Genomic DNA, 13,234 nt, shown 5'->3' on the forward strand with positions numbered 1-13,234 from the left:
AAAAGTCATGGGAATACCCTTGCAGAATTACTGAACCATGCTGCTTCGACAGCCGTCCGTAACTGCGAAGGTGTTGTCAGTGAAGGATTTGGTGCATGAACTGATCTCTCGACTATGTCCTATAAGCGTTTGATGGATACCCATACCATTCTCTCGAATTGTACAGAACGTTCTTCAAACCAATCACGAACAATTGAGGTCTGGTGACATGGCACATTGTCATCCATAAAAATTCGTTGTTTGGTAACATGAAATCCGTGAATGGCTGCAAATGGTCTCCAACGTGGAAACGGATTCGTTTCACCCTCTTGTTATGTTCAGTGAGTGCGTAATGTTAATAAAAAAGTATAGAACAGATGAGTTGATTGCTTCATACAAACAAAGATTTGTAGGCTTTAATATTCCACAGGCTGAGTTATCCCCAACTCTTTTTGACTTCATAAATTTCGACTTGGCTGTTCGTAAAATCTCAAACTGTCCGGCTTACTCTTGGCAATATTCTTAAATGTTTGGATCATTATCACGAAAATACCCCATAGGGAGAGGTACACAGTAAAGTAATGCAAGTCTATAAAAATTCATTTTTTCGAGAAAGCTAGCATCTCCACGATAAGTGCATCGAAATATTGAGACTCCATAAATAGCTCGTGGAATTGAGATCAATTCAAAAGAGTTCAACAGCAAGCCAATGATGACATGCCATGTTTGTGGTATGCACTGTGTTGTTCATCACATTAAAGCTCTGAAAGAGGGCTATTAGGATTTAACGTTCTACTGACGAAGAAGACATTAAAGACGAAACGCAAGCTTGGTTTGGGAAACGATTTCAGAGTATTTTTCCAAAGGAAACGTCCTGACATGTGCTCTAAGGAATGTGGGGAAACAACAGAAAAGCTAAATCTGCATAACTGGGTGGGGATTTGAATAGGTAGCCTCTGGAGCATGATACCCGACTCTTACCCACTGCGCCTTGATTCTCCTCACATCAAACTGATTTCTCTGGTGGAACGAAGCGTTGCAGCTCTCACCTTAAATACTCCATTAGTGCTGGGCTCACAAAGCTCAGAACGAAACCGATGCTTGATTGCCAAGTGGGCTCAAAGATCTTGCGTCCCCACTGTCGGAACTCGTGCTCCAGGTTCCGCTGGCAGTTGCACTCCTGACCGAAGGCGACGGAGGAGATGACGTCAGTGGTGAACCGCGCAATCAGCTCGCGCACCTCCACCGACTGCCCGCGGTCCACCATGTCTCCAATCACGTCCGCCATCTCTTGCCCGCAGTCCTGGATCGTCTGTCACACACACAGATACACTTCGTCAGTGTCTATAATAGAGAAGAGTGCTTCAGCAAACTTGCAGATTTTTGTGACTTTTTATAAGAAAGAATGTAATTCGTTATTCTTAACGGTACGAAATCGACAGAATTGACGGGTATTTTTGGAGTATCCTTGAAGAATATTATAGGACCAGTACTGTTACCAATATACAGACTGATCTTGCTAAGTGGGGACAAACTGCAGAACACAATCCCTGGAAATATAAGGGAAGAAAAGTAATGCGGACATAAAGCTGGAAATGGATTCTGATGGAGGTATATGCACTTGAAGGTGGTCTCTGAGAGTGACCACAGTATCAGTACACAGGTACGTGGACCATCAGCATGTGGTAAGCCAGACGACCATGTAGAACATTCTGCGCGGCAACTCGCACTATCTGTACCACTTACAATGCGTGCAAGTGGTACTACCCACGGCCTTTCCTCTGCAGCATGGTTTTGTTACTGATTCGTTGCACAGGCCACCATGATTCTGTAACTTCTGTTATCCATCTCTCCCCAACTGAGATCGTCTGGAGCATTATAGGCAGGGCTCTCCAACCATCCAGGGATTTTGAGCATCTAACGCGCCAATTGGACAAAATTTGGCACAGTATTTATCAGGAGGACACCCAACGACTCTGTAAACCAAGGCGAACTACTCCTTGGATTAGAGCCAGAGATGGACCAATGCGTTATTGAATTACTCAGTTTCTGAAGCCCAGGCTCTTGAGTAAATTCTCCAGTTTTTCTGAATTACAATCGACTGTTTGTTTCTACATGTGCATCACACCTACCAATCTCCATCCTATTTGGATAATTCCCTTGTGGTGCGTGGTTTAGGTATACATATATACATGCATATGTGTATGTGGAACACATAAATACATATATAAGTACATTTATATGTTCATCTATATATACACCTCCCAAAATTTAAGAGTCCAACTGCTAAATAGGGAACTTGATGTCCGCTGGTGTATAGCAGGGGACAGTTAGAACCATAAAATACAAATTCAGGCTACTAGTAGGGCAGTTGTTATTCATTTGTTTGTTTTGTAGAGCCAGCAGCAGTTCGTTTCAGGCCAGTCAGGATTCTACACTCGGCTGGCACATAAATGTGGCGCATCAGGTTATGTATCTAGCTCTTCCTGTGTTTTTTTCTTTTTAGCAATGTTAGGATGGAAAAGACGTCTGCATGCTGTGCTGTGTGTGAATGCAGGGTGGGCTGGCCACAGTGTGTGAACAGCTGAAGGCGCTTTTGGCTAAGGTCAACAATCTTCAACCTTCTGTCTCGAGTGTAGTGGAGGTGGAGCATATGGCACATCACATGGGACACCTTAAGCGCCGTTTGTCTAGACCATGGGCTCTGCCATTGAGACACCTTCCAATGGACCCAACATGGCGATCTGCTATCATTGCAGGGTAAGTGACAGGTTGCAATGCATTCACATTGCTTGAAGTGGAGGGCCAATGTGGAGGCTGGTCGCTTGGTATCGCCCATTCACGCTATGACTGGACAGGTGGCCGCTCCTTCAGCAGGGTCTGACCAGGCACATGGGATAAAGCGTTTGCCAGTGATTGGGAGCTCCAATATTAGTTGCATTATGAAGCCTCTTAAGGTAAATAGTATTCAAGGCCAGAAACAAAGCCAGTGTGCACTCGATACATCTGTCATGGGGCCTCACCTGAGATGCATACAGAATCCTGCCCGTTGCTGTCAAGTACACAGGATGCATCATGAGCACGTTGTGGCTCATGTCGCCACCAGTGATGCCAGCTGCTTGGGTTCTAAGACCATTCTCATTTCATATGGGCAGCTGGCGGAAGCGGTGAAGGCTGCTGGCCTCACACACGGTGTGCAAGCATAGCTAGCAATTTGCAGCAGTGATCTCAGAGCTCGGTGAGGTCCTTTGGTTTGGCAGCGATTGGAGGGTCTCAACCAGAGGCTTTGTTGACTCTGTGATGGTCTTGGCTGAAGATTCTCTGGACCTGCGTTATTGGATGGAGAGTTGTATGCTCGTCTTCATAAGTCAGGGGTGTGCTACCTAGAGGAAGGAGCTACTCGAGTAGCACAGTACTTGTGGAATGCACATGTGGGAGGTGAGTTAAGGCACTCTGATGAACACTCGCCAGTCGACACACAGATTGCGAAATGTAACCAGGTTCAGAGTGAAGATACGCAATTGTCAAAATTTTATCAGTAAATTGTCGAAGCATTCATGGAAAGTACTCCAATTTACTGGCTTCCAGGATATACCGGTATGTGGCCCACAGATTATTCTCAGGAAGGAAATCTGGCTAAAACCCAAGGTAAAAAGCTCTGAAATTTTTAACAGGTCATGGAACGTACATCGAAAAGACAGATTAGATCCATAGGAGGATGAGTGTTCATTGCAGCGGACAAAAACATTGTCTCTAATAATATCGAAACTGTCTTGAGTAGCTAGTTCGACAGCTTACACCATGTAGATGCAGATAGACCTGACCTTATCGACGGTGCCAGCCTACAGACAGGTAATAATAACCATTATGTCGTCATAGCGACCATGGTTACTAAAGTTAATAAATCAATCAAGAGGGCTAGGAGAGTATTTTTGCTAAAGGAGCATATAAGCAGTTGCTGGCATCTGACTTATACAATGAATGGAGACCATTTAGAACTAATATCATGAAAATAGATGAGGAATTACTGGCGGAATTCAAACAGTTTAGCAAATTGCAATATGGAGAAATATGTGCCGAGTAAGTGGATTAAAGACGAAAAAGTCCCATTGTGGTTTAACAGCACTTTTGGGAAATGCTTAGGAAGCAAAGATTGTTGCACTCTCGGTTCAAAAGAGAATGAGCCAATGACAACAGGCAATAGTTAACAGAGACTTATGCGTCCATATAAAGACAGATGCACAAAGCAGACGACAACTACTACAGTTGTTATACCCCAGCAAAGGATTTAGCCAAAAACCCTAGAAAATTCTGGTCCTAAGTAAGATCACTAAGCTGATCGAAGACTTCTGTCCAGTCACTCGTTTATCAATCTTGTGTGGGAGCAGAAGGCAGCAAAAGGACAGAATTCGTTCACTCAGGAAGATCATAGAAACATACAGTCGTTTGATAATCGAACAGACCGCCATGTGGAGGGCACAGACCTAGGCATCTCTAGTGTAGGGAAACAACTGAAAGAGTAGAAAACAAATAATTCGCACAGTGAGGATGGAATCAAATGGTTCAAATGGGTCTGAGCACTTTGGGACTTAACATCTGAGGTCATCAGTCCCCTACAACCTAGAACTACTTAAACCTAGCTACCCTAAGGACATCACACACATCCATGCCTGAGGAAGGATTCGAACCTGCGACTGTAGCCGTCGCGCGGTTCCAGACTGAAGCGCCTTCAATCGCTCGTCCACAGCGGCCGGCGCGGACGGAATCCTAATTAGATTTTACAAAAACTATTCTATGACATTGGCCCTTTACTTAACCTGCATTTATCACGAATCTCTTACCCAGTGCGAAGTCCCGAACGACTGGATAAAATAGCAGGCGTCTTCTGCGTAGAAGAAGGGTAGAGTAGCTGACCTGCAAAATTAGACCAATATCCTTGACATCAGTTGGCTGCAAAATTCTTGAACGTATTCTCAGATCGATTATAAAGAAATACCTTGAGATGGAAAAGCTTCTGTCCGCGAATCAGCATAGTTTTACAAAGCATCACTCACGCGAAATTCAACTTGCCCTTTTCTCACATGATAGCCTGCGGACCATGCATGAAGAGCAGAAGGCAGATTTCATATTAATAGATTTTCGGAAATCATTTGACATGGTGTCGCACTGCAGACTGTTAACGAAAGTATGAGCATATGGTTTATGATTAGATTAGTTTAGATTAATACTAGTTCCATGGATCATGAATACGATATTTCATAATGATGTGGAACGAGTCGAATTTTCCAATACATGACATAATTAGGTTAATTTAACAACATACTTAAGTTAATATAACAACTTTATTTTTTGTGTTTTTTGTTTTTCTTTATTTTTTATTTTTATTTTTAATTTTCTTTTTATTTTTAAAATTTTTTTTCCTTAATTTATATCTAAAAATTGCTCTATGGTTTAGAAGGAGTTGCCATTCAGAAATTCTTTTAATTTCTTCTTAAATACTTGTTGGTTATCTGTCAGACTTTTGATACTATTTGGTAAGTGACCAAAGACTTTAGTGCCAGTATAAATCACCCCTTTCTGTGCCAAAGTTAGATTTAATCTTGAATAGTGAAGATCATCCTTTCTCCTAGTATTGTAGTTATGCACACTGCTATTACTTTTGAATTGGGTTAGGTTGTTAATAACAAATTTCATAAGAGAGTATATATACTGAGAAGCTACTGTGAATATCCCTAGATCCTTAAATAAATGTCTGCAGGATGATCTTGGGTGGACTCCAGCTATTATTCTGATTACACGCTTTTGTGCAATAAATACTTTATTCCTCAGTGATGAATTCCCCCAAAATATGATGCCATATGAAAGCAATGAGTGAAAATAGGCGTAGTAAGCTAATTTACTAAGATGTTTATCACCAAAATTTGCAATGACCCTTATTGCATAAGTAGCTGAACTCAAACGTTTCAGCCGATCATCAATGTGTTTCTTCCAATTTAATCTCTCATCAATGGACACACCTAAAAATTTGGAATATTCTATTTTAGCTATATACTTCTGATTAAGATCTATATTTATTAATGGCGTCATACCATTCCCTGTACGGAACTGTATGTACTGTGTCTTATCAAAATTCAGTGAGAGTCCGTTTACAAGGAACCACTTAGTAATTTTCTGAAAGACAGTATTGACAATTTCATCAGTTAATTCTTGTTTGTCAGGTGTGATTACTATACTTGTATCATCAGCAAAGAGAACTAACTTAGCCTCTTCATGAATATAGAATGGCATCTCATTAATATATAATAAGAACAACAAAGGACCCAAGACTGACCCTTGTGGAACCCCATTCTTGATAGTTCCCCAGTTTGAGGAATGTGCTGATCTTTGCATGTTACGAGAACTACTTATTTCAACTTTCTGCACTCTTCCAGTTAGGTACGAATTAAACCATTTGTGCACTGTCCCACTCATGCCACAATACTTGATCTTGTCTAGCAGAATTTCATGATTTACACAATCAAAAGCCTTTGAGAGATCACAAAAAATCCCAATGGGTGGTGTTCGGTTATTTAGATCATTCAAAATTTGACTGGTGAAAGCATATATGGCATTTTCTGTTGAAAAAACTTTCTGGAAACCAAACTGACATTTTGTTAGTACTTCATTTTTACAGATATGTGAAGCTACTCTTGAATACATTACTTTCTCAAAAATTTTGGATAAAGCTGTTAGAAGGGAGATTGGACAGTAATTGTTGACATCAGATCTACCCCCTTTTTATGCGAAGGTATAACAATAGCATATTTCAGTCTATCAGGGAAAATTCCCTGTTCTACAGAGCTATTACACAGGTGGCTGAGAATCTTACTTATCTGTTGAGAACAAGCTTTTAGTATTTTGCTGGAAATGCCATCAATTCCATGTGAGTTTTTGCTTTTAAGCAAGTTTATTATTTTCCTAATTTCAGAGGGAGAAGTGGGTGAGATTTCAATTGTATCAAATTGCATAGGTATGGCCTCTTCCATTAACAGCCTAGCATCTTCTAATGAACACCTGGATCCTACTATATCCACAACATTTAGAAAATGATTATTAAAAATATTTTCAACTTCTGACTTTTTGTTCGTGAAGTTTTCATTCAATTTGATCGTAATACTGTCTTCCTCTGCTCTTGGTTGACCTGTTTCTCTTTTAATAATATTCCAAATTGTTTTAATTTTATTATCAGAGTTGCTGATTTCAGACATGATACACATACTCCTGGATTTTTTAATAACGTTTCTTAATATAACACAGTAGTTTTTATAATTTTTGATAGTTTCTGGGTCACTACTCTTTCTTGCTGTCAGATACATTTCCCTTTTCCGGTTACAAGATATTTTTATACCCTTAGTAAGCCATGGTTTGTTACAAGGTTTCTTATGGGTATATTTAACTATTTTCTTGGGGAAGCAGTTTTCAAATGCATTTACAAAAATGTCATGAAATAAATTATATTTTAAATTGGCATCAGGTTCACAGTACACCTCATCCCAGTCTAACTGCTGTAGGCTTACCCTGAAATTTGCAATTGTTAAATCGTTGATTGAACGTACTACTTTGGAGGACTGTTTAGTATTGCTGAATGGAGCTATGTCATATATTGTAACTGACCCCAGATGTGTGACAGGCCTAACAGACTTCTTAAGTAACAGGACCCAGAACGTTGTCCACGACAGCGAGTGTTCATCAGAGATGAGTGTATCGTCAGATGTGTCCCAGGGAAGTACGATACGACTGCTGTTGTTTTCTATATGTGCTGGCATCAGCTGTCGCCTGCACACCATTCGGCAAAGAGGTTGCAAGAAAATCGGCAGTAGGGGCTGAATCAAGCGCGCGTATTAGGACAGAGGCCAAAGACAGACTCACAAGCAACGCGCTGCCAACACTCTGTCGACAGACAGTATTTAGATCGCTACCGTGGGCCGTCAGCCACAAACAGTCAGCCCAGTCGCAGACAGAGTCAGTCGCAGTCACAGTCAGCTCAGCTACTAGCTCAGTTACTATTCTAGTTGCCGCCTGGCAGTTCACGTCACCTGCTATGAGAATGTAGTGTTTATAGCAGGACTTCGGTGTCACCAGCAGTGAGACTAACGTGGACTATTATGGAAGAACTTATACCACACCAACTTGCTTAAAGATAAGTAGCTTCTTGTTCTTGTTAATAAGGAACCGTGTTAATACATGTGTGCAGATGTGTTGTAAAAAGAGGATACCGCCTACCTACCAACATCTGCTCTTTTTCTTCCCCTCGTACAAGACACTACAGTGGCAATGAGATGACACAGAAGTGGCGACAAGGATAACTCAGTGAAGAAGACCATTTTACTTGCTTCCCTTGTGGTTTAGCTTGTAGGGTTGTTGTGTTCTTGCGTGTATTCCAGGAGGGGAGCTGCAGAACTTATAAAATTTCTCTTTCCAGAGGCTTTGCTTACTTTTTTACTTTTTTGCTGCAACTTATTTGTGTAAACCATGGCTACCCCCACCGCCCCTCCACCCCCTGCCTCCACGCCCTTGGCACAAATGGCCAATGTGATGGATCGAACACAAATTTTTCAGTTTCAGAACCAACAAATTGCTACCATGCTTACTACAGTAAAACAACTTCTGGCGGCACAAGCGGCGAGCGCTGCTCAATAGACCAGCAAACCAGCGCTACAAATGCCGCCGACCAGCATATCAACATTTCGGCAATTTAACGAGAAGAAGAGGAATGGCTCGAATACCTGACTCAGTTCCAAGCAGTTTGTCAATTTCATCGTGTTGAAGCTACAGCCAAGTTACAATAATTTCTTTCGATTGCGGCGTTCCCAGTGTTCAGCTTAATACAAAAACTATCCCCAACCGCGTCTCCCGACGAACTCAGCTATGAGCACGTAATAATTAACCTAATATTATGAGCAGAAAGTTCAAGTAGCTGCAGCCGGACATCAGTTTTTTCGCTTGCAGAAAAAGCCGGAGCAGACATACCGTCAGAGGGACACAGAATTAACGGGCATGACTAGAAAATGTAAATTTACGTGTAGTTGTGGCAACTATTACAGTATATATGAAGATGGTATCTGTTCTTTCGGACATGTCCGAATGGGAATCGGCGAAACGCCGTGAGTAATGAGTATTATGGGCAGGACACTATGAGTATAGTGCGGGACATTAAGTTGAGAATGTGGGTCTCACGGGAGGCGTGCATTAGATAAGTTCCTGCAGTCGCACCATACTCTGTGTCCGCGGTGGCTCAGATGGATTGTTCGGTCAGAGAGCTGGAGAGCTGGTTGGCCTATGTAACAAAAAAACTGAGTGAAAGGATCAACAACTTACGTGAACGGATGTCAAAAATGGTTCAAATGGCTCTGAGCACTATGGGACTTAACAGCTGTGGTCATCAGTCCCCTAGAACTTAGAACTACATAAACCTAACTAACCTAAGGACATCACACACATCCATGCCCGAGGCAGGATTCGAACCTGCGACCGTAGCAGTCGCGCGGTTCCGGACTGCGCGCCTAGAACCACGAGACCACCGCGGCCGGCGAACGGATGTCAAGTGACGTCCGCAACGACCATACACAACAGTCAAAAAAAAAAAGAACTAAATAAAAGAGGGATAGAACGTCTGCCATGTAAGCAGGAGATGCCAGGTTCGAGTTCCCATCGCAGCACACATTTTCAACTGTGCCCGTTGACTTATATAAACGCCTGTATGCAGCTAAGTGTAGTGATTTAGTTATAATTTCATTCTAAAAAAACTTTTACAGTGATTTAATGATTAATGATCTCAATGTCGCAGATAGTAGAACACTGGAACAAATCCTAAAGTATTCTGATCCATCACTTCCTCAAGTGTTGCAAATTTTAGAGCAATATGATTCGTGCGCTATAGCGGCCGATAAGTTTGACTATGCCCCCATTTGTCGGGTCGAGTCGCCCCTTGCTCGCGACCGCCCCAAGCAGCCACAACACCGAGCGCGTACACAGCCGAGCTCACAGCCACGCAGACATGTAAGCAGATCCGTGAATTCAGTGAAGCGTTGCCCTGGAACCTAGATGTTGGAGCAGGTGTCCAGTGATCGAAGTCATTTGCACAGATTAGCGTAAAGTTTTGTAGCCCGTGCTGTAGGAGGACCATATGACACAGACTACAATCACAAGAGAGGGTTCCTGTACTATTCTTTCAGAAGCACTTCGATATGTTATTTTTCTACTGTAAGACATCCAAGCAGTATATGACTACAGTTTTGTACACTGACATACATTTTGCAATCCCTCCATATCTTCGAGTTCTGTGTCAGGTGCTAAACAGACATTAACATGCTTCGATCCATTAGCTCTCTCAGAAACCTAGACATCGAATGATATAAACTATGCTGCTTACACAACACATAGGATGGTTGAAATAAAAGACAGAAGTGGTGTGTCTTATCAACAAAAATGTGGAGGACATCGCAGCATATGGAAACTGGAAGAATTTGTGGCATTGTGGAGCAGTTCTAAACAGCTTTCAAAGGTGATGACCTCTACATTTAATGTCATTTTCCATATTGATGGGGTAACAAATGGCTCGGTAGTCTGTTTTTTTGAAGAGATCTTGAGCATTGATTCTCATATTGGATGATGATGATGTTTGGTTTGTGGGGCGCTCAACTGCAGGGTTATCAGCGCCCGTACAAATTCCGAACCATTTCTCAGCCCAATCTCGCCACTTTTCATGAATGATGATGAAATGAAGAGGGCAACACAAACACCCAGTCATCTCGAGGCAGATCAAAATCCCTGACCCCACCGGGAATCGAACCCGGGACCCCGTGCTCGGGAAGCGAAAACGCGGCCGCGAGACCAGGAGCTGCGGACTCTTCATATTGGAGGTGCATATTGTACCCAGGTATACGATCGCTAATTCGGCGTCCTAAGTGGTAGTCATACTGACAACCAAATCTTTGCACACAGGTCTTTAGTTTTTATGACTTACAGTGGATAACAACATGCGGAACAAGGAGTTTCCTGCAGATCCCAGAGAGCACAGATAGTATGCAGCATCAGTTGTCAATCTCACCAGTAGAAGAACGGAGTGATTTGCGTGTACCCAGGCAAACATGTAAGCACCCCCATCCTTCCACACTTTTTGTCAAAATTTCATCAGTTTTACGTATTTTCCATCAATTTTCGTAGTTTTATTGGGTTTCCTGTAATTTCAACACATATTACTCAATTACTCAAGGTGTTGTTACGTCAACAAAACATCTCATTGCATCGATCACGTGATGTTATCAGCCAATCATATTGCAGCATGGTTCTCAATTTCTTCATCATTACTAAAGCACCCCGTTCATTACACTGCGAGGGTCATATACATGTGGACATATCGTGAACCCTGTTCCACCGCCTGCATCACATGACACAAACACTGTTTCTTACAGTAGGAAGTCGCGATCAGCAGAGAGGAGGTGTTAAAACTGCCTTAGTCGAAACTCTTTATAAATTTGGTAAGCTTTTGATATGATTTGCCATATCCACCTCTGTGGATGGAGTAGCAAAGTATTCTCACATTCGTGGGATAAAGCCAAAACTCCAAAGCTCTGACCGTCTGCCCTCTGTTTTGAAACGAGCTACCTCATTGAACCTATAGACTAAGGACTCTGAGCGAAACTCTAAATGGCCACTCTCTAGGTATCTCGTAAATGCACTCATTGCCTTCTCTCCTCTGCAAAGATACAAATTTGTAGTGCTAAATTTCTCCATGGGGAAAAATCGACTTGGATCCCACGCCAGGAGAAGATGAATGATTTGGCAATGACGTTACCTCCCTGGGACAGCTTCTCCGAGACGTAGAAAGACATTTAAAAAATCCTAAATGATTGTAAATACAAAATAGTAATTGCTTAAACAGTATTTGTATAAACTTAATCTCTCATCATTTTTATATTATAATTGCCAAATTGTTCCCTTAACAAAACCTTTCATTTGTTATGGCACTTTTTAAAATTTTTAATCTCATTTATTATCATGTTGAACTGGCTTGGTAATTCATAAATACTAGTACACGGGGATAACTACCTAGATAAGTTGCTAACTAACTAAACTACCTTAAATTTAAATATTTGGACGAATGTGGATGAATTGGGTTTCAAAAGTCTTAGCAGGAATTTAGCGTTACGAATACTTTCGCTTTTTCATTTGCATTTTTGCAAAGGAGTCAGTGCAATTTAAAATTAAGGAACTCTTTTTATGCAGTATTTGATGCTGCTTTTATGAATGACACTTTTTATTTGGAGTAGCCTTTTTTTAGTTACAGGTGTTGGAACATGAGCGTAGCTCACTTTTTTGCCAAGTCGTTAAGCGTTGTCGATCTTTGACTATCGATTATGGCCAAACGGCTGAACCGATTGTAACTTTTAAGAAGGTCATTTACGTAAAATTTTATGGTCTCCTATTCTGGTATTTCGAGAATTTCTGTAGTATGTATCGGAAGTAAACACCGAAAAATTTCAAAAATTTCGTAGTTTCGGCCCTCAAAAGCTTAGCACAAGCCAGAAACCGACCCACACTGATTGAGCACTATTTTGGGATGGCTAACGTTGATTACAACATTTCCAGCTTGTGCATATTTATTGACCAGCAAAATTCTCATCTGCCTACACTAACGTGTGTTAATATAGTTCTGCCACACGTGATTTAAGTCGAAACTGCACAGAACAGATCACATACGTGTGACACTCGATCCTATTGTTACCAACACCCACAGTAGCACAGTTGAACAAAATAATTCAACAATCAGTCCGACATCACTATATTTACGCTGAGTCGTGGCAACCCTCGTACACAGTAGTGATGACCACAATATTCTCAAATTATTGCAAGCATAGTACATCGGACGTTTTCAAACTAAAAATCTTTTGAATAACAAAAGCTGAAAACTTCCTCTACCGGAACACAACTCTAAAATCGTACACCGTACGCTCATTCTCCAACATGCAATAAGAACGTTATGTACGTTACTTTTCTTGTACTGAACTTAAAGCTAGTACTAGCATCCTCATATGCGCCAGTTCAATTGTTATAAAGAGTTGCATGCAAACTAAGTGACACTCCGTATTCTGTACTAATTATCTGCACAATAAGTTACCTTTCAGCCTAAAATAACAGTGCACAAATAACACTCTGGCAAGCTATCACGTCGGTATTGTGAAGAGTAGATGCCGTAGAGTTCTGATCCGGTATC

At 41.5% G+C, this 13,234-nt stretch overlaps 1 protein-coding gene across 1 annotated transcript in view; it reads right to left on the reverse strand.

The window, feature by feature from the left end:
• The window catches only part of LOC124616588 (cytochrome P450 6k1-like), a 51,812-nt gene that overhangs the window by 24,487 nt on the left and 14,091 nt on the right, over positions 1–13,234 (reverse strand). Inside the window, exon 3 of the mRNA XM_047144908.1 lies at positions 1,029–1,291. Within this exon, the coding sequence (XP_047000864.1) occupies positions 1,029–1,291 (263 nt within the window). The remainder of the gene's footprint in view (positions 1–1,028; positions 1,292–13,234) is intronic.

This window comes from Schistocerca americana, chromosome 5 (genome assembly GCF_021461395.2).
Source record: "Schistocerca americana isolate TAMUIC-IGC-003095 chromosome 5, iqSchAmer2.1, whole genome shotgun sequence".
NCBI classification, from domain to species: Eukaryota; Metazoa; Arthropoda; class Insecta; order Orthoptera; family Acrididae; genus Schistocerca; species Schistocerca americana.